The following is a 27,963-nucleotide window of genomic DNA, read 5'->3' as shown; positions in this document are numbered from 1 at the left end:
TACATCTAAAATAAGGTTGGACATTTATTGAAAGCCTAAAACATTAAGGGGTACAACCCATAATCACCATTAGCGCAAAGATTAAACAAAGTCAATGCAAATGGGAATATCACATCTAGACACTAACAGGGACTGTAAAAATGTTGAACTTGATGGACTTGTGTCTTTTTCCAACCTCAAATACTGTTACTATGGGTGAGATTTAATAGGATGAGAGATTCAGAAAATGAGAGATTTGGTGAGAAATCTCCAGGTTTTTTTAAAGCAGCAATCATTTACACTGCAAAATCAAACTGGTTTTGCAGTGTAAATGATTGCTGCTTTAAAAAAACTGGAGATTTCTTACCAAATCTCTCACTTTCTGAATCTCTCATCCTATTAAATCTCACCCTATGTATTTAGAAATGTTTGCTCTAGCTGTGCTTCTTCTTGATATTTTGCCTTCTCTGGAACTCGTTTCATTTGTATCTCCTAGATTTTCCTTCCTTAAAATCTGTTTGGACACATTTTTATCACAGACCACATTTTCACGTTAGCGAAAGCAGCAGCTAAGATATAGTTTAATTAGGAAGTGGAAACTTCCTCTACATCTTCTCTAATGGTTCTGCTGGTATACTACAGAAAGCACCAGTGCCTCTTCTTTCTAATTGTGCAGTTAATCCTCAACTGTTCAGTCTTAATTGAACACCTAATGATTGCTAATATGTACCCAGTTTTCTGCATTTGTCTTGCTGTATGTTTGTGGGTTTTGGTTACCTCCTAATTGGCACATTATCTGTGGTACTTTCCCTTGCTACCCCCTTTTTATTTCTGTATTCCACAATTTAAATATCAATAAAAAGTTTGCATAGAAAACATAAAATTTGACAGCAGATAAGAACCATTGAAGGTCACTTCACAATTCCTTCTAGTTAACAAAATTATGTATACCTCCTTTCTTGATTATTCTATAAAAAAATACATGCTGTATTAATACATATTGTTCTAACTACTGTAACACATCAGTAAGCCCATAAAAGCAAGTGCCATGTTTGCATAATATTAGTGTAACACACAGGTAACATTAGTCCTGTTACAGTAGAGGAGATATGCTAACATTAGTCCTGTAATCTCCAGATCATCTTAGCCAATCACATCTCTGGTCACTAGAAATGTGGTAAGCAAGCCAGCATAGAATTTGTAAGTGTCTCATTTCCTAAAATACCTTATACACATTATGGTCAGCCCATCATTACTTTCATCTTCATCCCTCCAATGACAAAGGCAATATGAGCCACAAAGAGTGGTAAACAGCTAACAAATGCACCTTTTTACATAAAGTGGTATCACTTTATGTAAAAGTAACCAATTAATGTTACCATACTCTCTGCATAAATGACAGCTCGCATGATAGAACCATAAGGGTGTGCAGGACAGTACTACATTTCTGCAGCTGACAGAACAGAATAGTAGCAGTATAATTGTATAGCAACTTCCACTGGGGAATAAGCTGGGAATGTGTATTCTGCCTGGGGAGGCTCAGTAGGCTCACAGTAAGTCCTACATGACCTGATTTCAGAGGAGTGACCTTACAGACACAATCCCATACATATGGACCTATCCACAAAATCTGTAGAAACAAATGGATCATCTCTCTGATACTCAATGCTGACTAGACACAAGTAGCACTTTCTAGAATAGTCAAATAAAAAAAGTTAAATAGTACTAAATTATAGCAATGCAGAACATGAACAGGTTTAACAATAAGCAAGTTGACTGAAGGGACTACTATTAGTTACATTAATAATTAATGAATACTTATTAAATAGGGTAGTAACAGGTTTAGGCACTACAGTGATTTAACACATAAATAAAAGCAATCCCAGGCCTGGATATGCAGAATAACAGGCCATGGTGCATACTATACAATGTGCAGCCCACTCCTGGATAACAATAGCAAATATATTTTGGGAGTACTGCTGCAGCACCAACCTACACAGAGATATGCACTGTGCCCACTAGACACATGCAAACAGCATTGGAACGAGTGTGGTGTAGTCACCTGGAGTGTGCAATTACATACATCTGGAATGTATCCTAATAACCATATATTTACTCCTATTCTGCTATTGTACCTAACATAAACATGGAATGAGGAGTAGTAAAACAGATAACTATATAAGCAGACATTCCATGCTAACTGCTGGGGGGGATGAGAGACCCCTCACAGTGATGAGGAATGGGTGACAGCCGGTTACCTGTGTGCTCCCGCAGCATCCCATGGTGCGGTGATAGCCGCCTGCCTGCAGCTGCCAAATAGATCCTGTGAGGGCGTCCTCTGGGGTCTTCCCGCCGGGCTGGGGTGCCAGGCACAGGGGAAACTATAGCTACAGGGCAGGGAGGGACAGGAGCAGGGTGTGGGTAGCAGGGAGGGAGGAGAAGCAATGCATGCAATGTAATGCCACACACACTGGCCGGCAAATACCGGAATAACAGGAAACAACAAAGTGAAAGGGGACACCCAGGTGTGAGAGGTGGCGGCGGCCGGGGGACACTGTGCAGCAGAGCTCACACCCGGAGACACCCGCCGCGCATGCAGCCCTGTGCCGTCTCCCTGCTAAGGGGAGGACGAGTCCCATCTGCTGCGCCTGTCACAGGCTGGCATGGTGCTGCTACCAGCCATAGCGCGATGCGGGCGGCTGGGGAGACAGGGAAGAGGGCGGCGGAGAGAGGCAGCGGGGGATACAGGCTCCTCTCCTCCTCCTGGTTCCCGTACAGTGGCTGATGTGTCTGCGCTGAAGCTGCTGTTTCCAGCCGGCTGGCCTTGTCTGTGGGGACCGCAAACAAAGAAGGTGGGGCAACCGCCTATGGGCATGCACTGCGGGGATAGACAGCTTTCAGGTCTGTGTCCCACTTAAACAGGCACTGACTGCTTCCGGCTGCACGGAGGGGGCGCTCCTCTGTCTGGCAGCGGCAGCAGCAGATCCTCATCTCTCCCAGCAACAGACGCGCACTCGGCTGCTCCCCCGCTGCTGCTGTTGGGGACTATTATTTAGCATGCTGTAAGTTATTACTACTTTGTGGGTGTTAGTTTATGTTTAAGTGTTAATAGCTGTGTGTGTCTTTGAGCCTTTATATTTGTAGGTGAAAATGTAAATAAATGCAGCCAGAGTTACCCACATGATCCAGCTTATCTATGACCCAGAAAAAGTAAATTCTGCTGTATCTTAGTATATCATGCCTGGTAGATACAGTTGACCTCCCCCATGGAAACAAACAAGGCAGTTTATCTCATTTGGATGCATGCTTCACAGCATCCTGTGTTTGCACCAGTGCGCACAACATACATCAAGGTCATGCATACTTTATACTTTTGCAAGACACCTAGGTTTATGTAGAAGGATATAAATGTGAAGAGGCGCAGGCAAACATATTGCCAAAACTGCAAATATTCTAGGTTTTTATTTAATAAAATTCTTCTAATAAATATTGTAACCTTATGTTCATTGTTACAGAAATATAAGTATTAACTTGTGTAATACAATGTGAGCGCGTTATTGTGAGATGTGAGAGCGTTGGAGTTGCTAGTTGCCTGGTACATAATGCACGAGTCAGTCAGGGACGTACTGACTCGTGAAAGAGAGGATGCCAGTTGAGGAAACACGAGGAGATACTGGACGGGGAGTCGGGGACAGCGGGTATAAAAGAGGGAGAAACAGCGGAGCAAGGACTAATGTATTGGCTCACCTCACCTGTACTAAAGGAGTGACAGCGGCAGCACAGTGACACAGAGACAGAGAGCAACGAGTGACAGCGCAGCAGCCGGCACAGAAAGGGTGAATAGCGGCAGAAGAAGCAGGCAGCAGCGGCGACAGCGGCCAGGTCTCTAGCGGAACTTCCCTGTAGGCGAGGGACTGGGAGCCGCTTAGACCTGAGGCTGGTAAGCTTACCCTTCCATCGTGGGGGAAGCGGAGTCCAGCGGAAGCGAGAGGCCGGAGCTCAGCTGCATCACCCACGCGCCCCAGCCGGAGAAGGACCGAGCAGAGCGGCGTTACTATAAGCAGACAGCGGCGAGTGGCTGGAGTGTGCTGTTCTAGTGCCAAAGCCGCCGGAGGAAGACAGCGCAGCGGCGCCACTCCGTGACTGTCAGGTGCGCGCACTGCCCCGAATAGCTCAGGGTCAGAAGGCAACAAAGCTGACGGAGCGGACAGGGGTGCGCCCAATCACAGTGCAGCACTGAGAAACACCGCTGAAGAAACAGCTGACTGTTAACCCTTCGCAGCCTGGCCACGAACTCAGAGAGAGAGACTGGACACTTAACCGGTGAGAGCCTATGATACACATGTTATATTTCTCCCATCTACATTATATGCCCACACGGATAAACTGTTAACCCCTATCCTACCTATCTATAGTGGTGACTACTCTGGAACTATCCTCCCTATGACTTTGTCTATTTAACTAAAGTCAGAATAGTCATTTGCAATACTGGACACGGGCCCCAACGCGCGCCAACATAAGAGCTCATACTTAGAACTGTGTAATTGAGTATTATATATCTGGCCAGATATAACTTATAGAGAATAGGATATTCGATTACAAGTATAAGGCTATGTTATGGGGAATTGAATATTATTGGGGAGTGTAATAACTAGGGGGGAAAGAGGGCTTAGGCGCCCAGAGCAGGGAAGTGAATAGTTAGAGTATAAGTAGGTAATTAGAGTGTAAGTAGGTAATTGTATTTGTAACTTATGTTATCTGAATCCTTGTAATGCTCCTAATGTGTATGTACAATATATAATATGCGTATATGAATTTAGATGTTATTAAACATTAGCATACTTACTTTGACGCTGCATCTGTGGGACTTAGATCCTTATAAGCTGTAAAAAGAGAGAAAGGTAGAGTCAGTCAAAATACCATAATAAATCAATAGTGATTTCCTAAGCTACACTATAAACAAGTTTAGGTGGAGGCACTTCGCTAATAGGATATCGTTACCCATTACTGAGGGTTACAAGTGGAGGCACTGCTGAGATGGAGCATAGGGGCATTTTGTCGGAAAAGGACATATATGAGTGGTGTATTAGGAAGGGAAGGAGTGTGAAGAGGTGTTTAGCTATAGGGGGAAACTTCGCAGAATTTCTAGATCGAGATGTCGTTGCGTGCCTTGACAAGTTGTATGGAATAGTACGACCTAAGATCATAGATAAGTGGAGAGGAGACATGGGGAAGGTGGTCGCTTTTCTTATTGAGAATGAAAAAGACCTTGATAGCTGTTTACTCCCGTCCATGGTGGTGGCTGATGAGGAAACAGGAAGAAGGTGGCAGGTCATATGGCCGATAAATGTTGACCTAGACGGGGAGACGGCAAGCTTCCCCATATTTACCGAAGACAGTAATGATAGGGGACCTAGGGGAGATAGAGATGGTGATGCCGCAGAAGACGCTGAAGCTAGTACCAGGGGAACCCAGTTCGAGACTATAATAGATAGAGTGGTTTCCCAGTTGGAGAGATGGCATTATGAGGGGAGTTATAGGAGACTGAGATTATTCTCTGGTATAAGTCCCGTTCCTGCTGGGGAAGAAACATACGAGGCTTGGAAGGAGGCTGCAGTACAGCAAGCGGAGGAATGGCAGTGCCCTGATAAAATTAAACGACAGAGAATAGTAGAAAGTCTAAGGGGACCAGCGATGGGGGTGGTACAAGCCGCTAGGAGGAGCAACCCACAAGCCACCCTTGAAACATATTTAGAGGCTTTAGACTATGCGTATGGAACACTAGAAGATGTAGGGGAACTATTGTCTAGGTTTCATCATACTTTTCAAGAAGCTGGGGAAAAACTCAGCACTTATGTAATAAGACTAGATAAGTTGTTGTATAAGATAGTTGAAAAGAGTGGGATAGAAAGAGGAGATGTAGACAAGAGCAGAATAAGACAATTGCTACGAGGGGCTCAGACAACTGACTTTGTAGCACAGAAATTAAGGTGTTCAGTATTGAGAGACACCCCGCCCACGTTCAACGAGTTGCTCAAAGAGATTAAACAGGAGGAAGTATTGATAGAAATGAGAGACAGGACGGTAAAAAAGGTAAAATTGGTAAAGCCTACTATAATAGAGAAGGATGCTTTTGAGGACAAAATATTGAAGTTGATAGAAGATCAAAACAAAAGGATAGAACAAGTGTTAACTGTACAAAATAACAATGTGAGACGGGATTCAGAATTAACTGTCAGAGGCATGGGGAGAGGTTATAGGGGTGTGAATAGGAGATGTTTTGAATGTGGCGGACTAGGGCATCGGGCGTTTGAGTGTATCAATGGTCAGTTTAGTAGAAATAGGAATGTCCCGACAACCACTGACAGTGACAATAGTGGCCAGGCTAACCCTGAATCGGATCAGGGAAACGAATAGGGGAGGACTGTGAGCCCCTCTCAGTTCCCCCCAGGAATGAAGTAGAAGTAATGGGGAAAATTTGGTGGAATGGAAGTAGTTTGATCCCAGAAGGACTCTTAGGACCCATACCATCGGTAACCGCAGAAATAAATGGAGTGGGATGTATGGTACTGTTGGATAGTGGATCGCAGGTATCCATTATATTTGAACCATGGTATCAGAGGTATATACCCGAGGTTCCTATCAGACCTTTAAATGGATTAGTTATATGGGGGTTAAGTGTAGAAAAATACCCTTACTTAGGATATGTGGAGGTAGAGATAAAGTTGGGAGGAGGCGGAGAGAATGATCTAACAGTCCCTTTCATCGCCCTTATATGTCCAGAGATGGGAAGAGATGCCAATGAACTGCCTATTATTATAGGTACCAATACCAGACTGTATAGGGAATTGTCTAAGTGGTGTTTGGCGGAGGAGGACAGTAAGACACTGACGCAGACATATAGGGATGACAGTCATAAATTTAGTAAGTCACTCAATGTGGCTATAAGAGAAATAGACCAAAGCCAATTTGAGTCGTGTTTCACCGGGAGTGATATTACCGGAGAAGAAAAGAAAGTACTCATAAAAGCATTAAAAGGAAAGGAGTCGGGTTTTTCTAAAGGAGAGTGGGACCTGGGGGTAGCCATAGGGGTGGAGCATCAGATCAATCTCACCGACAATAGTCCTTTCAGGGAGCGTTCTCGGAGGATAGCCCCCGCTGATTTTGAAGATGTTAGATTACACCTTAAAGGACTATTGGAAAATCAAATGATTGTTGAGTCCAGAAGTCCGTACGCTTCCCCCATAGTGGTAGCTAGAAAAAAGACGGGGAAGATAAGGATGTGCGTAGATTATAGAACCTTGAATTCTCGCACCGTAACCGACCAATACACCGTGCCCCGGATTGATGAAGCCCTAGACTGCTTGCAGGGGAGTGGTTGGTTTTCTGTTTTAGATTTAAGGAATGGGTTTTATCAGATCCCTATGAGGAAAGAGGATCAAGAGAAAACAGCGTTTATATGTCCTTTGGGTTTTTTCGAATTTTTGAAAATGCCTCAGGGGATTAAAGGAGCACCAGCTACTTTCCAAAGGACAATGGAGAAAGCTATAGGCGACATGAATTATCGGGAGGTACTGGTGTATCTTGACGATATATTTGTTTTTGGGAAGACCTTGACAGAGCACAATGACCGCCTTTTGAAAGTGATTGACCGGCTTATTGATGGAGGCCTGAAATTATCAATAGACAAGTGCATTCTGTGTCAAGCATCGGTAAAGTACCTAGGTCATGTGGTGAGTCGAGAAGGGATAGCCACCGATCCCGAAAAGGTGGAAGCTGTTAGAGCCTGGCCAAGACCCACTAAACTCAGACAACTGAGGTCTTTTCTGGGGTTTTGCGGATACTATCGGCGATTCGTCCCAAGTTACTCGCAATTAGCAAAGCCCCTCACTGAATTAACAAAGGGATATCCACCTCCCAACCAGAAAAAGAACCCTAATTGGAAAAGTAAAAATAAAGAACAGAGGTTGTATAGGCCCGAGGAGTTGTTTGGGGAAAGGTGGACACAACAGTGCGAGGCGTCTTTTGTTCAGCTGAAAGAAAAACTCACCCACACCCCCGTGCTCGCATATGCGAACCCTAATGATCCATATATACTCCACGTTGATGCTTCCCAAGAAGGGATAGGGGGAGTATTATACCAGAATTGCCCAACCAGTAAAAAGAACAGACCGGTTTCTTTCGCCAGTAGGGGGTTAACAGGCAGTGAGAAAAATTACCCTACCCACAAATTGGAATTCCTAGCCTTAAAATGGTGTGTGGTAGAGAAGTTCCATGAGTACTTATATGGGGTGCAATTTGAGATTCACACTGATAATTACCCCCTAACATATATCCTCACTACTGCAAAGTTAGACGCGACCGGGCATAGGTGGCTAGCAGCCTTAGCACTGTATAACTTTTCTATTAAATACAGACCAGGAGTGAGTAATATTGACGCCGATGCGCTGTCCAGAATACCAGGGCGTCCAGAGCCGACAAGTGAAGATGAAAACTGGGTGGAGATCCCTATGGGGGACATAAAAGGGATGTGTCGGCAAATACGAAATCAAAAAGATATACTCGCGAGTGAGTACTTAAGTGGTACTGGTGCTATAAATTCCCTAGGTGCTACCCCAAAGGCTTTACCCCTATCCTATTGCTGGTTGGGGCGATTAGAGATGGAGGGGTTGCCCCTGATTCGGCCAGTGCAGATGAAGAGAGCGCAACTGGCTGACCATAACATTAGAGACGTATATTATCTGATACTAGAAAAAAAACACTCACCTAGAAGAACCACCTCGCTACCATTCTCGGAAAAGGCCAAACTCCTAAAAAGACAAGAGAAGTGGTTAGAGATAAAGAATGGGGTACTTTATAGAAAAATAGAGAGAACCAAAGGAGAAATTAGCTACCAATTAGTCCTGCCTGAAAGATTTAGACCCATGGCATTACAGACTTTACATGACGACCATGGACATCTGGGTGTTGAAAAGACTTTAGGGCTGGTGTCCCAAAGATTTTACTGGCCAGGGATGAGAAGGGATGTAGAAGATTACTGCCGCAACTGTGGAAGTTGTGTAGTAAGGAAAACCGTGACTACCCAACATGCCCCCATGGTGTCTTTCAAAAGTAGTGGACCCATGGATATTGTGTGTATGGACTTCCTGACACTAGATGTAGGGGATGGAAAAAAATGTCACATATTAGTGGTAACTGACCATTTCACTCGTTACGCTCAGGCGTATGTGACTCCTAATCAGAAAGCGATGACTGTAGCCAATACTTTATGGAGTAAGTTTTTTGTCCATTACGGTCTACCCAATAGGTTGCATTCAGACCGAGGTAGGGAATTTGAAAGTCGACTGATTAGAGAAATCTGTTTATTGTGTGGGATTGTAAAGTCCAAAACTACCCCATATCACCCCCAAGGGGACCCACAGCCAGAACGGTTTAATAGGACTTTGTTGAATATGCTGGGGACACTCAACCCACTAAATAAAAGGCACTGGAAAAAACATGTAGAACGATTGGTGCATGCTTACAATTGTACTATAAATGAATCGACCAGGTATTCCCCTTACTTTCTCATGTTTGGGAGGGAAGCTAAGCTCCCTATAGATGTAAGCCTGAATGTAAACCCAGAAAGTAGGAATGGCTCAGAAATGCCTCACAACAAGTATATAGAGAGGTTAAGGGGAGAGTTACAGGAGGCATACCAGTTAGCCTCAGAAACTGCAAAGAAGTTGGGGCTGAAAAATAAGAGGATGTATGATAGTAAAGTAAGGGAACAGGAGCTCAGTCCTGGGGACAGGGTGTTGCTGAGGAAGTTTGGGACCCCCAGAGGTGTAAAAATCTCCAATAGATGGAGGGAAGACCCGTTTATAATAGTTGAAAAGTTATATGATCTGCCAGTATATAAAATAAAACCTGAGGAGGGGGAAGGAAAGATATTAACTTATCATAGACAGCACTTGTTACCTATTGGTAAAGAAGTCAGGATGGAAGGACTTCACCTGAGAAAGGATACTCAGGAAAGACAAGATAGACATATAACTGACTATAATGGCTCAACTCATGCTGTTGATGGGGAAAGAGAAGAGGAGGTGAATGATGAATGTCCTGGGCATTATTATAAAGAGGAAGTTGATTCTGGTATTGGTAATACCGTCAATAAATCCTGGGAGGATACCTCGAAGTATAAAGATTTGGAAGTGAGTGGTAGCGATGTGGTTGGAGAACAACAACTTAGAGATGGTATGGGTCAGGAACAAGGTAGTCCTGATAATGCCACCATAAATATGAGACCACAGAGGGTGCGCAAGCCACCTTCAATCCTCACATATGATAAATTAGGGGAACCTAGTGTGATACCTGCCGTAGTTTATCCCTTGGCCACTTATGCATGGCCTTATGCATGGCCTTATTTACTATCTGCATAGAATACATAAATAAAGATGGTGATCTAGAAGCAAGCTCACCTAATCACCAGGGGAAGAGAATGTAACCTTATGTTCATTGTTACAGAAATATAAGTATTAACTTGTGTAATACAATGTGAGCGCGTTATTGTGAGATGTGAGAGCGTTGGAGTTGCTAGTTGCCTGGTACATAATGCACGAGTCAGTCAGGGACGTACTGACTCGTGAAAGAGAGGATGCCAGTTGAGGAAACACGAGGAGATACTGGACGGGGACAGCGGGTATAAAAGAGGGAGAAACAGCGGAGCAAGGACTAATGTATTGGCTCACCTCACCTGTACTAAAGGAGTGACAGCGGCAGCACAGTGGCAGCGGAGACAGAGAGCAACGAGTGACAGCGCAGCAGCTGGCACAGAAAGGGTGAATAGCGGCAGAAGAAGCAGGCAGCAGCGGCGACAGCGGCCAGGTCTCTAGCGGAACTTCCCTGTAGGCGAGGGACTGGGAGCCGCTTAGACCTGAGGCTGGTAAGCTTACCCTTCCATCGTGGGGGAAGCGGAGTCCAACGGAAGCGAGAGGCCGGAGCTCAGCTGCATCACCCACGCGCCCCAGCCGGAGAAGGACCGAGCAGAGCGGCGTTACTATAAGCAGACAGCGGCGAGTGGCTGGAGTGTGCTGTTCTAGTGCCAAAGCCGCCGGAGGAAGACAGCGCAGCGGCGCCACTCCGTGACTGTCAGGTGCGCGCACTGCCCCGAATAGCTCAGGGTCAGAAGGCAACAAAGCTGACGGAGCGGACAGGGGTGCGCCCAATCACAGTGCAGCGCTGAGAAACACCGCTGAAGAAACAGCTGACTGTTAACCCTTCGCAGCCTGGCCACGAACTCAGAGAGAGAGACTGGACACTTAACCGGTGAGAGCCTATGATACACATGTTATATTTCTCCCATCTACATTATATGCCCACACGGATAAACTGTTAACCCCTATCCTACCTATCTATAGTGGTGACTACTCTGGAACTATCCTCCCTATGACTTTGTCTATTTAACTAAAGTCAGAATAGTCATTTGCAATACTGGACACGGGCCCCAACGCGCGCCAACATAAGAGCTCATACTTAGAACTGTGTAATTGAGTATTATATATCTGGCCAGATATAACTTATAGAGAATAGGATATTCGATTACAAGTATAAGGCTATGTTATGGGGAATTGAATATTATTGGGGAGTGTAATAACTAGGGGGGAAAGAGGGCTTAGGCGCCCAGAGCAGGGAAGTGAATAGTTAGAGTATAAGTAGGTAATTAGAGTGTAAGTAGGTAATTGTATTTGTAACTTATGTTATCTGAATCCTTGTAATGCTCCTAATGTGTATGTACAATATATAATATGCGTATATGAATTTAGATGTTATTAAACATTAGCATACTTACTTTGACGCTGCATCTGTGGGACTTAGATCCTTATAAGCTGTAAAAAGAGAGAAAGGTAGAGTCAGTCAAAATACCATAATAAATCAATAGTGATTTCCTAAGCTACACTATAAACAAGTTTAGGTGGAGGCACTTCGCTAATAGGATATCGTTACCCATTACTGAGGGTTACAATATTGTGTATAAACCGATGAAAAACAGCAATTTGGCAAAATGCAATGTGTTACATTTCCCCCAGACTGCAAACGCCCATCTTCCCTGCCACCTGACAGACACTGACCATTTTTTTCCAAGACTACCACATTTATGGCATATATTCATCCCAATCGTGACAGGACATCAGAACTATTTTTATTGCATGCCATTCTTCTGTATATAATATGAAGAAAAATATGGATTTCACTAAAAAACATTGTAAAATGTACAGACGGTGTAATGTTACCATTACTGCTTCACAGTATGTGATTATATAGGGAGCACCAGGACTTAAAGTGGTCTTGGAGACGTGGTCGAATTCATGAACCATTGAGTACCAGTAGGGGGGACCACTGGTCGAGGAGAAGCATAGCGCCATCAGGTCTGGATGTGGCTCCAGCTCGTTAGTGAAACTATAGCCACCAGCATCATCTAGTGACATGGGTAGTGGGGCCTGCTTTTCTGTGAGAATTACTATGTCCTACAATTCCAGGCGGTGGTTGTAGATGTGTATAGCAGCAGAATCACGAGCACACCTGCAGCATGGATGTAACACAGATCTTTATTCACCATGAGGCATGACATCATCTCCCAGGATGCACAGCATGCATTTACAGTGGTACTCAGTTCCACACTGCTCCCCCTCACTTTAACCCATGGGGAGCACAACACTGAAGTCATGGGTTTGATTACAACCATGTCCTTAATGCCCCATACACACTTGGCAACCCGGCTGCTCTTGCTGATCAATGTGCTTAAGCAGGATCGCTCAGCACACATCGCAACCAGGGCTGGCGCCACCACTAGGCAGCTTTAGGCATTTGCCTAGGGCGCCGGGCCACTGGAGTCCGGTAGTGAGCAGCAGCAACAGAGCTCCCGGCGGTGCCGAGGAGAGCAGGAAGAAAGCAGCTGGGACTGGAGCAGAGTGAGCCATACCCCCGCCCCTGGATAGCGCCCGCACTCCACTGACCCCCCTGGAGCCCACCCTGAGCTGTGGCTATCGCCGCATCTCTAACCGCCCCCACCCGGGGTGCTTTTCCCTCACTCTCCCCCGCCACTCCACTCCGGCAACCCCCGTGGAGTGAAGTGGCGGCGGCGCCCCCGCCTAGGGCCCTCCAGTGCCTGATCGCAACACACCCGCAATCTGTGCAATGGGGGCTTTGCCTATTGTTTATAGGTAAAGCATTGGGATCTAGCAGGATAGACAGCAGGATCTCTGCGGGAGATAGCGACACTTGAAACTGCGAATCGTGGGGCTATATACAGAGAGTGATCCGTGCTTCATTTCTAAGCAATCTAGTCAGATCACTTAGAAATGGGGTGAAAATAATTGTATATTGAGTGTCTTTCGGGTACTTCCGTTTCCTACCACAATTCAAAAATATACTAATAGGTTAATTGTCTCCCAAAAAAATGAACACCAGCTTGAGTGTTTTCATGCACAGTACATGTAGGGAACATAGTTTGTAAGCTCCACTGGGGAACAGATATGTCATGGGTCATTCCATGAAAATGTCCTTTTCGTGTAACGTTTGTTACCAATTTTCATGGCAAGCTTTGCATCAAAATGAAAGCATATCATGTACCACACAAACAACATTAACTTTGCACAAAATATTCAAAACACATGCTCAAAAAAAATCTTTTTGGTCAAAATGTAACGTTTTTTACCATGGAATGACCCAATAATGCAGGGGTGGCCAACCGGTCAGAGGTAAAGAGCCGAAAAATATCTGTGGTCAAGCTAAAGAGCCAACAACATGCGCGCGCCTTCGACGCGCGTGCCAAAAAAGGGGCATGGTCTATTTGGACCCCTTGGGTGGGTGTGATACACATATGCCTCCAATAGTGCAGTGCCATATATACATATGCCACCAATAGTGCCACATACACATATGCTCCCACGGTGCGAGGTATGCCCCCCTGGTGCTGGGTATGCCCAACGGTGCCACAAACTGCTATGCCCCCACAGTGCCAAAAAGCTGGTATGCCCCCACAGTGCCCCAATCTGCTATGCCCCCACAGTGCCACAAACTGCTATGCCCCCACAGTGCCACAAACTGCTATGCCCCCACAGTGCCACAAACTGCTATGCCCCCACAGTGCCACAAACTGCTATGCCCCCACAGTGCTAATTTCCCAGCAGCAGGACTCACCATTGTTGTTGCTGCTGCCGGGCAGGGAGAGGACAGTCTGGTGTCCCCCTGCAGTCCTGTCATGTCACCGAGGGGAGGAGAGCACAGCATACTGCGCGTCTCCTCCCCCCCCTCACTTCCCTGTGACTGGGCCGTCCACCAATCAAAGCTCGCGGGCCGGCTCCTAATTGGCTGCCGGCCCGCGAGCTCTGATTGGCGGATGACCCAGTCACAAGGATGCACAGTGAGGGGTAGGACAGATAAGCGATGAGCGCTCTCCTCCCCTCAGAAGGAGAAGAGATTCGAGGAACCGGCAGCGGTTGATGGAGACGGGGACAGACGGTGGGCAGGAGCCGCACTTTAACAGGGGAAGAGCCGCATGCGGCTCTAGAGCCACAGGTTGGCCACCCCTGCAATAATGGATGCACTCTGAAAAACAATGCGTAATATGTGTGAACTTTGTAAATAACTTGTAATAAATAATAAAATGCCATTAGCCCACAAGAACAGGCGCTAAGGAAGCAAGACAACAAATAATCCTATGAAATCTTCACCTACCTTTATATTAGTGGCCGTTTCCTATTATGGCATGTGGAGACTTATCTTTATCTCAGATATACATAAAAATCCTAAATATTACTGCACTCATTAAAAAATGCATTTCATGGGCATTCCCATGCAAATTGGCCGGTGATGTGGGTGCGGGGAGTGGGCAGCTGACGTCAGCAGATGGATTTCCCACCTAGGGGCGGCACCTGCTTGTGGCGGTACAGGATCCCCCATTCTCACAGGGGTATGTGAAATGCAGGATCGGGGGTCTGCTGGGGGGGGGGGGGGAATTGCCGGAATTTGCAGGGGGGTCTGCAAATTGCGGGAGGGCAGGGTGCATGGATCTGCAAACTGCGGGAGGCGGCGCGGGGGGGCCTTGAATCGCTGGAAGGGGGGTCTGCAAATTGTGGGAGGGGAGTTGTGGGAGTTAGTGAATTGCGGGAGGGGGGGGTTGTGGGGGTCCGTGAATCACGGGTTGTGGGGGTGCCGCGAATCACGGGAGGGGGCAGAGGGGAGGGTGCGGGAGTAATGGTGGCTGTGGAGTAATGGTGGATGGTGGGCGTGTACTGTAGCCCTGGCTGGGCGGGGGGAGGTGATGTCAAGGTGGTGGGATGTGTAGAAGGGTCCTTGTTGATCTTTTGACTGTCAAACTTTCCCATGTCAACCTAATGATTGTGTCGACCTAATGATCCTGTCGACCTAGACCCATGTCAACCCTTTTGGGGTGTTGACCTAAGACCTTTAGTGGTCAACCCAATGTATGTAGACCTTCCTGTGGTCAACCCTATGGACTATACCTGTTTTAATATATGGCAACTATACTGAGAATGTGTAAGTTTCTGGGTTTATTGAGTGTCTATGTCCCCTTTCATCATGCATTTAGGACCTGATTCACTACCGCTCGCTAAGCAGCAGATGTTTACCATCACCAAGCCGATTGCTGCCCCCTTCCTGCCACCAGTGCTGCCCGCATCCCCTTGATAACATGTGAGGCATTTGCGTGAACACATTACCTCGCATGCGGCTGGAGAGAACCATTCTTATAACCCGGGTTGAATTGCCAGGTTGGCCAACCCGGGTTAAAAGCTGTGGTACTTTCACACCGAGGTCAGAGGTAAGATGTGAAAGGGGTATTAATGTGTTTTTCTCATTCATTTTGCCTTGACGGAGCAGTGACCTACAAAATTATGTTGCAGAATCAATCAAATAATTTTTCTGTGGCCACCATAGCCGTGCGGTCGCTCTCATTGAGAATCCAACTTATATGTCGAATATTAGTCCTTTTAAGGACTCTAATGTACTCTTAATGTGTGTCTATTATATGTGCAATTCCCGCTAATACACTGCGGGTTTATAGATCCCTGCAACAGTTCAAATAGAATTGTATATGTATGTCCACATTGTCAGTCCCAGTGAGCTAGTTAACGGTGTGCCGCAATACAAGCGGCACACGCTGCTAGCCCTGCAAATCTGAATGCTACTAGGTACTATATGGTGCACAATCAACAGCCTTATATTACACTAAGCACCTGATAAGCCCTGCTTATATTGGGCAACACCAACGTCAGAGCCGAATTTCCCATTAGGCACGTGAGGCACCGGCCTAGGGGCGGCACATGTTTGGGGGCGGCACTTGGATGCCTGTGTTAGTACTGTCAGCCCAAAATGTACCAATAACTGCAAAATATCCACTTTACTGTACTATATTCCATCTTAAATAGAGTATAAATGGATAGGACATGCAGATACTGCCCCTATAAACTGTCCTACTTAGTAAACATTATTGTTGTGCCTAGGGGCGCCCTCATCCCTAAATTCGCCCCTGACCAACGTGCAGTACGGTATATATCCAACAGCCTCTTCAAGACTTCCATATCCTACGGGGATCTGTAGTACCTTACTAAGGTCATATTAAATATTCCCTACTAGAAATACTGAGACCGGTGCTTGCTACACACTTTTTTATATGAATGCGTGGTAAACTTTAGTCCTCACAGACTACACCACTGGGCACCGTACACGTGTGATACCTGCATGACACATGTCAAAGACGCTGTCGCTATGGCTAACAATATAAGAAGGCACAACCCTGAAAATTTGTCTACTTGACATCAGTATAATATAGTCAGTGACTACTATGTAAAGAAATATTCTCACAATTGGAGAGAGAGTGCCCTGTGTCAAATTACTGAAACATATGTATCAACTCTTGAACTTCAAAACTACAGAATGTATGATACATAACACTCTATCCAATTCCTGAATATACAGTATACAAGTACACATATATCCAAAAGCCTCTTTGATTTGTATGCATATTGTTTAGAAATACTTCAGTGGAGACTGAGACAGAATAATATCTATGAATATAACAGCGAACTGACGAGACCGGGATAAAAATTGCACATAATAAAAACTGTACACAGATACAAATGAATGATCTTCAAAATTTATTGGTATACGCGTACAATAGATTACTTGATCACAATTACTGGTACAATAGGATTCCCGCAATATTTATGAGCCATAAGGGCCAATATTAAAGGGACAGACACACCATTACTTAAAATTAATGTATAAGGGGCGGAATATTACTGCCCAGGATCGCATTGTAAAATGCGATCATATCGGGGCAATGTATTATTTTTAAGGGCGCAGGGACAGGGCTCCGATAGGAGCCCGTCCCTGCGAAGCCCTGACCCGGAAGCCGGGAGGTCAGCGCATGCGCGGTTATGCGCTGACCCCGGCCGACCTCTCTGACCGCACTGCCCTGCTCGGGCAGTGCGATGTGTAGCCATAGGCTAAAATGGGCTATCGCCATATCAGAATGGCGATAGCCCAGAGCTGCGATGCCGGGCTGCCCAATGTTAATACATCGGGCAGCTTTGCATCCCCCATAGAAACCTATGGGGAATGCGGCCGGCGGCGCTGCAGGGAGGATCGCAGCAGGGATCGGAGATCCCTGCTGCGGTCCCCCTTTGATACATTTAGGAGATAGTTAATATTTGCGGCTAAACCCTGAAAACGTGCGTTTTCGGGGATTTAACCACAAATATAGTTTGATAAATGGGCCCCTAAGTGCTAAGAGACACCGCACGTGCATTTTTAACATGCACTGTATTCACTATGTCTATGTTTTATGTTTCATGTAGTCTGTTATATTTCGTAGCCCCTTTTCTTTAAATCTATAACCCTAATAAAAGGTACATTTTAAGTCTCTCATTAATTCTTTTTTGGTGCACCACCCAAGTGACAAACTCTCCTACCCTTGTCTTTTTTATGTGTGTCCACAGCTTGCATGTAGGATTTTGTTTGATATAGTAAATACACCTAATCATTGCCAAGATGTCTCAGTAGAGACCTTTCCATACCTATGAAACAGGAGTTAATTAAGGCAACAGGGACTAGAGATACTCTATAAATACCACAACAATGAATAGGTTGCTTTATATAATTATTCTGTAAGTAAACAATATACAATAAACATATGGCATGCTCACAAAGTAATCTTTATTCACTTAAATAGCATTTTCCTTTGTGTTTCCACATCCTTCTTTCACCCTGACATAACCAATTCTGCATAGACTGGCACTGGTTTATTGAATGCTCTATCATAACGCTATTGTGTTCACTGCAACTTACAGTATGAATTTCTGATAAGCCTCTTATGAGAATTGCATCACCAGGGTCTTCCATTTCAGGATCTGTGCACATGGTCAGCATTCATAGTATTGAATCAAGGTTTAGGACAGACTATTTACCAGTCCTGAGATGCAGGCAATGGAACTACAATGTGCAATGACCGCTCGGACCCAGAAGAAGATGCTGCAGCCACCGGCATCCATGTAGACATGATGAATGTTCGAGTTAAATAGAGTGAGTTTGGGTGCGCCCATCTTTCACGGGACGTCCAAACATATATAAGGATGCCACTATGTGCAAATCTTCATTGTATTGTAAGTCTGGTATGCTACCTGTATATGGGTCTCCTATTTAATACCCTTGTAAATATGGTAAAGGTTGAGTATCCCTTATCCAAAATGCTTGGGACCACAAGCATTTTGGATAATTTTTTGGATTTTGGAATATATATTCTTTTTTATACTTACCTGGTCCCCTGGTGGTGCCCCGATGGTCCCCCAGTGTCCCCGACGTCCAAGGTGGTCTCCAATCCCAGGGGGTGCACTGCGCAGGCGCACCGGTGACATCACTCATGCAATGCACCCCTGGGACCGGAGATGCCGCTGTAGAGGATCCCGAAGGCCACCGTGGACATCAGGGGACAAGGTAAGTATGAAAAAAGGGGCGGAATTTGAAAAAAAATATTCTGAAAAACCAAGTTTTTTTGGAATATTTCTGTTTTTAGAATACACGGATAAGGGAGACTCGACCTGTCTTCTATCAACACAATATATTCCTTATAGAAAGTATCACTGGGACTATTAACTCCAACTTGGATAAAGCATATATGTACTATACCATTGAGTATATATTTTATTTTTTTCCACAATAAACTCTCAATTATTTTCTATTATATTGCAGCCGGGAACATTAAAATCCAAGCAATGCTGCTTGCAGATTGGATGGAAGGTAAAAGCGTAAGATGGGGCTCCTTCTGCTCTGCTATTGTGAATGCAAGAGAGCAGAATCACCATATTAGTGCTGCACTTACACCTATTAAAAGTGCTAACCAATGGCGTGTGCCGATCGAATCCTTTATAACATGCAAGGGGATGAGTATGCTAATAAAGGAGTCTAGACTGACTTTTATTATGGCCGGGGCAGGCGCGGACATCATGTGTTCTCAGCCACCCACCCCAAGCAGGCATAGACACGCCTGCATCTGCAGGGGTACGCCCAGTGTTTTGATGGGCATGCCCATAAATGCTGGCCATTCCCCTGCTTCCACCCCTCCTGGAGTGAACGGCCCAGCGAGTGTGGCCAAACCATAACCATTGGGGACTGGGACGAATTTGGGTTGTCTCATTCGGAACCCAAAACCCTTGGGGCTGCTACATGACAACCCAGGTAACCAGTCTGACTCTGCTAGCAATGTCAAAGAATGTAATAATACCCTTCTGTTTTCCACTTTGTCACGGGAGTGACATTCCGGGTGTAATGCACACAAGTATTGACTTATTGAAAATACATTAGCCAGCAACCCACCGCTCTGTCGCATGTCTGACTGGCTGCACCAAACGGGCACCTGCAGCTGGGATGTAGACACATGTGGATACGTCTGTATATCTAGGGTTTCTCTACATCCAATGGAAAGAAAAATAGAAGGTGTAGGTGTAGTATGAGCTGTTTTTAGCATTATCATAATGTCAAAATCGTACATAGCCAAAATCGCACCATGCATATGCACCATAAGTGTACCATATGCTGAGATTTTGGGATGGATAATACAAAAGAAAATGCTAGATATACAAAAGAATTGTATTGGGAGAAATGCTTCCTGTAGTAATAATAATACTAATAATAATGATGATAAAATATATTAAAATTATACAGTGCAGATGTTGAAAAAACTGCAAAGTAAGAATGCTTTAAAAATAAAAGTGTTAATAATCTATTTTTACTCTGTTAACAAAATGAATGAATAGAAGAGAAATCTAAATCAAATTAATCTCTGGTGTGACCACCTCTGGCCTTCAAAACAGCATCAATTTTTCTAGGTATACTTGTCAGGAAGTAATGATACCCAATCATAGCAAACATGATCATTATTTTCATATGTAGGTTGAAACACAGTCATTATCTGAAACAGAAACAGCTGTGTAGGAGGTGACATGATCTGGGTAACTAGACATCCGGGTAACTCGTTCCTACCCTTAAAGTGTCTCTTCAGACTGGCACTGCACTCCAAGTTGGACGTCATCTGTGCTGTTTGCATGCTGAATGGAATTCAGCACTCAAGCAGTCTCTTTAGATGTCACCTGGAGTTGCTGACACTGTAGCTATACAGCATACCGCTCCAGCCATGTCGGATGTCAGTCTCAGCTCCCTGCAGCCCTCCACGACACCACCATTACCATAGGCTGCAAGCTTGTCTGCAACAAGCCAGTTTTTCCTCCAGAACCCAAACATGGCCGCAGCACTTTCAAGATACACTGTAAACGTATTTAATAAATGATTTAATATTATTTGTTATTTGACACTTATTTTGTAAGTTCTACATAAATTAGTGAAATAAATAATCTTCATGTCTGATTGTTCAGTTGTTGGGTTCAAACCTACTTTTCAAAGATTTAATTTGGTAGAAACTTGTACATGACATGTTTATCACACATTCTGCACTAGCCACGTGAATTAAATGGTTACTTTGTAAATGCAAATTTTATTCAGCATTAGATAGCTTTGGCGCTGTTGGCATCTGGAACATTAAATCAGCAGGCTAGCAGTTTGAACAGGATATTCTGATTTGTCAACATCATTCTCTTAGCAAGAACCACTTAAAATATATACTGACAGGAGTTGTGTATAGTGTACAGTTTGAATAATAATGCATCGAATTAGGCGGATACAAAGGGGGACATTTACTAAGGTGAATACGCCTGAAAAAGGCATATTCGTAGGTATGTGTATGCAAATACAACTGCCTATACGTATTTTTGCCATTTACTATACCAAAAATACTTCAATTCGTATTCGTAGTCATAGCACATTCTTATTCCTATTTGCGAATACGAATACATACGCCATCGAAAGAATACGAGTAGGAATCACCATTCAGTAGAAAGGTGATTCCTAATTTACTAACCAGCCATATGCAATATACGGCTGGTAATTGCCGTGAAAATATGCCTGGAAAATATTCCTCATGTTCCAGGAGTATTTGGCAATGTTAAAAATAAATAAATAATTAAAAAAAGGGCAGTCCTGGTTTAAAAAATCACGGTGCAAACCAAACAGGGGACCCCTATAGCTTTTAGAACCAGGCCCAAGGGTCCTGGATCCCAAAATATGGGGGACAAAACAAGTAGGGGTCACCTGTATTTCAAGAACCAGCACCGGGCCCAACCAGCTAGCAGGGTAATCTCACAGCCGGGGGAGACTTTTTATACAAGTCCAAGTCAGGGATCCTGGGGAAGTGGGGACCCCCAATGACGGGGTCTCCACCTCCAGAATTTATGGAGGTGCGCATGGAAAAGAATAAGGTCCACTGAGTAGTGTGGGCTTCTGATCCTTATAGTACAACCAGCAGCCCTCACCATTTCCAGCCTGAAAATAACTGCTTTTGGTACTTGTTTCCTAGCACGGCGCCCATGATTTTAATCTTATGACATAGTTTTGATCGCATTGCATGCAACCAGATCACTTGAGATGCGATTGATGCGTTCAAAACGTTTTTTTAATTGTACAGGCACCCTGATGGGTGATTACTATGTTATATGCACCCCCATTGTTAACTCCCCTCCCACTATGAACGCCAACCCGAAGTGGGCGAGCCCGCGAGGGGCGGCGGTACGCATCCTCCGACCTTTTCATACCCCCACTATCCACATAGGCGTGGAGTTGATTTTATATAGTGTGGCGAGCCACCGAGCCTGAAGTGCGGCGAGCGGACGCGGATTTCTTCACATGTATTCCGCGTCCCCTCGCGGGGCTCGCTGCGCAGGCCACGCTTCGGGCTCGCCACACTATATAAATTCAACTCCACGCTGACATGGATAGTGCATTTAACACCCCATCAGGGTGCCTGTACAATTACAAATCGCATCGCATGTCATTGTAATGGCATGCGATGCAACGCGATATGAAAATTCTACAGTTCGCCTCTTAGAACCCGAAAATCGGGTCCCATTGCATACCTTAATTAGTGGTATGTGATGGAATAAGATGGACGCCGTGCTAGGAAACAAGTACCCTGCTTTCTTTGTTCTCATAAAACCAATGTACATATAAATTAGGTTGAATCCAGGGACATTAAACATCATATCCCTCTTGCTTAAGAAATATATTTTATGAAACAAAAGGTAAATGATAAGCTGACAATCCACCAGCCTGCCTGTAGCTGTGTCGAAGCCCCTCGGCTCTACTGTAAAAAGAAAACCATATTTCCACGGAAGTTTAGCCATCACAAGATTCTTAGGTAACCCTTTGCCACTTCGATCAGCTAGTCTTACACAACGTCGGCACAGTTTTGGAAACTAGAAATTCATACCAAATAGACATGCATGAAATATACATTGTAAGAGATCAATAATTCAACATCACTGCCACAGCTGGGTTATCACTGCTAGGGCTGTGAGCACAGTTTACCCAGGGCAGAATGCATAGTAATGACATGTGACTGAGGAATCACAACTGGACATGTTTTTTTATTTATAAAAAAATCGGTATTTCATCTAAATTGCATACGATAGCCATCTGACATTGGGTTCAGCACACCTACAAAACACTGGATACATGTTCACTGTTTTCTAGAAAGGTTTCCATCGCGGCCTATGCTCTGCACCCCACATTACACAGAATGTTAATCATGCTACAGCTAAGTGGGGACTACAAGCGGGCTTGCATAATCAGGTCTGTGTAGTACAAATCCTGTACAATATACATAGAGACATAGAATTTGATGGCAGATAAGAGTCACTTGTCCCTTTGCCTTTGCTCATGTACAAGCATACCTACACCCTAGGGTTATTTTTTGTTGGGAACCACTTAACGCACCAGTATTTTTTGGGGGAGTGCAGAAGGAAACCCAGACATGCATGGGGAGAATATACAAACTCCAAGTCAGCCATGGGTAGAATCTAACAGTTTCATGTTTTAACGTGTATTCTCTTTCGGGTGTGCTGCGATTCAGATCAATGGAATAAAATGTCTTATGTCTATTTTCTGGCATGCCTTATGCAAATAATGAATAGATTTATTTATTTTTTAGAAAAAAATAATAATAGTAGTAGTCCCCATCTGTTCAAAAAAGTGTATTTAGGTTATAGAAAAATGTGCATATACTATAGGCAAATACATTAAGAATGCATGAATCATGTTCACTCTGCACCTCATAATAACATATGAAGGTGAACAGGGCTGTGTTTTTAAACAAATATAGGTCTGTACTATTATTTTCTGACGGTACATAATTCATAGTTGCCTACCATCCTGCATTCTGCAGGAGACTCCCTGAAATAGCAGCAATCTCCCTCTCTCCCACATTAGTCTAGCAATCGCCCTCATTTCATCTAGCCCACATTACACTGTTACAGAATAGATAGATACATTTACATTTTTTTTTGTATATTCTTTTTTTATTGAAATTACATAGAAATACAGAAGTAGTGAAATGAGCAGCTCCAAATAAAATGAATATTCAGGCAATCAATATTTCTCGGTGCAGCGAGAAGAAACAATTCTATAGTTCTAAATAGTCGGGTGTTCCTGTAGCTAGAGTCCCGAAAATATGAAAAGAAAAACTGTGTTCAGAACAGAAGAACTTGGGAGCCGAAAATGTTATTTTATAAATATTTCAATATTACAAACATATGAAGATGTGGGGGAGACAGGTAGAGTAGAGAGGAAGAAGGGTGAGGGTGTAGGTGGGGGGTGGGGTTTACCTTTCCCAAGGTAAGGTGAGCTAATAAAAGCGGATTAACGCTAAAGTAATCTGGCAATGTAGTTAGTTATTCTGTTTAAGAGGTAAAGTTTTTGTATTCTCGACTTTCCTTGTATTCCAGCCATGGAAGCCATGTGGTCATAAAACCTGATTGTTTATCAACAGAAGATAGCATTGTGTCCTCCATAGTCATGTAATAATCAATTTTAGTGAACCAGGATTTACATGTAGGAGGGGTTGTGGATTTCCATAATGCGGGAATTACGGCTCGTGCGGCATTACTTAAGTGTCTGCACAATGAGGATTTGTATAGGGAGATCGGGGTAATGGAGAGATTAAGTAGCCAGAAGGCGGGGGTAGAGGGGATGGGGGTATGGAGTATGTCTTGTGAGATCTTCATAACTTCTAACCAGAATGGTATGATGAGTGGGCATTCCCACCAGACATGTAGTAGTGTCCCGGTGGCGTTTTTGCACCTCCAGCAGTTTGCTGGGATATTGGGGTTCATAATGTGTAACATAGAAGGATGTCTGTACCATCTCATGATTAATTTGTACTGGGTTTCCCTGGTTTGGATGCAGATGGAACTGGCGTGTGCTTTCATAAAGATGGATTCCCATTCTTTATCCGAGATGATCAGACCTAAGTCCCTCTCCCAGGCCTTGGTGAAAGACGATGTTATTTCAGAATTTGAGTTTTGAAGGATTTTGTATATTATTGAGATCGTATGAGTGGGGTCGCGTGTGGCTACACACAGTCTTTCAAATGGCATCAGCTCGCGGGAGGCCAGTGGGAGTCTAGAGTTCGTTTGTAGGAAGTGTCTTGCTTGGAGATATTTCCAAAAGTCTCTATGGGGGGATCCCCCACTTAGTTTGGATATCGGAGAATGATCGCACTCCTACAGACGTAACTAACTGACCTACCCTAAAGATCCCCTCTAAGGCCCACCGGGTGAAGTCATGGATATTTGTTCCGGGTTGGAAGTCTGGGTTGTATAAAAAGGAGGTCAGTGGACCAAATTTGGAGGATATGTAGTGTCTTTGACGCAGAAGTTTCCATGAGGCCAGGGTTGGGGGAATAGTGGGATGGGAGGAAGGGGGCTTGAGGAGTGTGGGAAGCCAAGGGAATATTTCTGGGAATTGTTGTGAGCATACACCCTCGAGTTCAACCCACTGTTTATTGTTTCGGCTCCTTGTCCAATCCATTATTCTGTTTAAGTGTACGGCGTAGTAATAGTTTTTAATATCTGGGAGTTGAAATCCAGCACAGCTCGCATAAAGCTCCAGCTGACTCTATCAAATGCTTTTTCAGCATCTGTGGAGATCAGGATGGCCGGGATTTTATGCTGGGAGGCAAGATGGATCAGGCTCAGGACTTTGGTGGTGTTGTCCTTCGCCTCTCGACCTGGGACGAATCCCACCTGGTCATTGTGGATTAGTGCAGGGAGGACTCTGTTTAGTCTGTTTGCCATCAGTTTTGCAAAGAGCTTTATGTCAATGTTTAGTAGAGATATCGGTCTGTAACTGGAGCACATGGAGGGGTCCTTTCCTGATTTTGGGATGACCGTAATGTGTGCTTCTAGTGACTGTCTAGTAAAGTGAGAGTTTGCGGAGATGGTGTTGAAGGCTTGAAGGAGTCTGGGGGTCAGGAGATTTTTTTCAAATGTCTTATAATATGGCGCAGTGAGGCCGTCTGGGCCTGGACTTTTCCCGGAAAGAGGATATTGCCGAATCTAGCTCTTGCATTGTGAATGGTTGATCTATAAGTTCCCTGTTTGAGTTGGAGAGAGTAGGAAATGCTACTGATGTTAGGTATTCCTTTGCTTGTAAGGTGTCGTGTAGTAGATCAGTTGTACTTGGGGATGCTTTAAGGTTATATAATGCTGAGTAATAACGCTGAAAGCATGCCGCAATTTCCGGGGTTTTAAAGCAGAGTGAGTTTGTGTCGTTCTTCATCTCGCTGATGAAAGAGGCCGCTCTTTGGGCTTTAATAGCCTGGGCGAGGAGGCGGCCTGGTTTGTTTCCCCATTGGTAAAATTTTCGATTGCATTTGCGTATGTCCAATTTAGTGCGTTCAGAGAGCAGTTTGTTTAGGGTGGTTCGGGTTTCGGTCAGGTCGACCAGTATCTGAGGAGAAGCTTGAGATTTGTGTAAATTCTCTAAAGTGTGAATCTTGTGTAGTAGTTTGAGTATTCGTTCTGATTTTATTTTTTTATAAGGGTGCCAAGCTGTATTAGTTTGCCCCTTATGACACATTTGTGAGCTTCCCACAGGGTTATTGCGGATGTGTCTTCTGTGTCATTGATGCTAAAGTAGTCAGATATGGCTTTGTCTACCTCAGCTTTACAATATTTATCTTGCAGTAGGGATTCGTTTAGACGCCATGTCCATTGGCCTGGGGAGTGTTGGGATGTCGCTATAGTCATCGAGATTGGGGCATGGTCTGACCATGTAATAGATCCAATGGATGTGTCAAGAAGCAAAGGGAGATGTTTATGGCTTAAAAACAGGTAATCTAGGCGCGAGTAGGATTGATGGGGGTGTGAGTAGAATGAGTAATCTCTGCCAGAGGGGTTTAGTATTCTCCAAGAGTCTGCTAATTGCAGTTCGTGGAAAATTTTCCTAACTTTTTGGTATTTGCGGTTAGGGAATCGGTAGGATTTGGTGGATGTGTCTAGCGTTGGGTCCATAGTCCAATTTAAGTCCCCTCCCATTATCACCGTACCCTCAAGAAAGGAGTCTAAGTGAGCGAGATGGGTTTGGAGAAATGTGTGTTGGTCCTGGTTCGGGGCGTATATCACCACAAAAGTGTAGGGTTGCGTGAAGATTTTGCATTTGACAAGGAGAATTCTCCCCAGGACTATTTTTTGTACTGATATATCGGATAATTGGAGATTTTTGGAGAATATAATTGCCACTCCTTTAGTTTTACTATTCGGGGTATTGCAATAGTAGGCGAAGGGGAAGTGGCGGTTAGAGATAGATGGGTTACGTGCAGAGAGTTTGAAGTGTGTTTCTTGTATCATAGCTATGTCTGCCTTTTCAGCTCTGAGGGTTCTGAGTAGGTTGGAGCGTTTTTCTGGGATATTGAGGCCTTTTACATTAATTGATAGAATTTTTAATTTACCTGGTGTAGACATGTTTCTTTATGGGTGGATTATAGGTCGGAATTTTGGGAAAGGTTAGGAAATAAGAGGATAGGAAAGGAGACATGGGGACATAGAAAAAGTGTGTGAGAACAAGTAACAACAATAACTGTAATGAAATTCCCGCATTGGGATCACTGGCGTTTAAATGCGCCAGCAACCCAAATGGCATAGTGGCCTAAGGCGGGGATACATTTACACTGAATCATCAGCACCATTTCCAGCACTTTACCAAGTACAGTAGCTTTTCCTAACTGCTTTGGGCTCATTTACATTTGGATATAAGTCATTTTAAAAGATTGCTCTCAGATGTAGCAGTACACACCCACACTTCTAGGGGCCACGTTCACAATCTCTTTTCACAATCTCTCCATATATGGAACTAGACCCGCCCTATGGGTGGAGCATGACACTCCCCCTCAACTATAATCTCCCTGAAACTAGTTTTCAAAAGTAGGCAAGCATGATATAATTAATTTTAGTGTTTATTTTAATGTATGGGTTCAGCCTATTGCATTGATGCTATTTGTTTTCTGGAAATGTTTTAGCAAAGCAAGTTATGTGCCTAACA

General features: G+C 44.3%; 1 protein-coding gene and 1 long non-coding RNA gene across 2 annotated transcripts in view; one reads left to right on the top strand and one right to left on the bottom strand.

Annotated features, from left to right (window-relative positions):
- SLC44A1 (solute carrier family 44 member 1) overlaps positions 1–2,953 on the bottom strand; it is a 112,046-nt gene extending 109,093 nt beyond the window's left edge. Inside the window, exon 1 of the mRNA XM_083184913.1 lies at positions 2,238–2,953. Coding sequence (XP_083041039.1) covers positions 2,238–2,261 — 24 coding nt within the window. The 5' untranslated portion in view covers positions 2,262–2,953. The remainder of the gene's footprint in view (positions 1–2,237) is intronic.
- Positions 2,461–20,794, top strand: LOC146075570 (uncharacterized). Its single transcript, XR_014473594.1, has 3 exons — positions 2,461–3,041; positions 18,390–18,564; positions 19,231–20,794. It is a non-coding gene; the product is annotated as an uncharacterized LOC146075570 (long non-coding RNA).
- Positions 20,795–27,963: the final 7,169 nt, after the last annotated feature.

The sequence above is a fragment of the Crinia signifera genome, chromosome 1 (genome assembly GCF_055691185.1).
Source record: "Crinia signifera chromosome 1, ASM5569118v1, whole genome shotgun sequence".
NCBI lineage: Eukaryota > Metazoa > Chordata > Amphibia > Anura > Myobatrachidae > Crinia > Crinia signifera.
The sequence above is the reverse complement of the archived record's forward strand: the minus strand, read 5'-3'. Positions and strand labels throughout refer to the sequence as shown.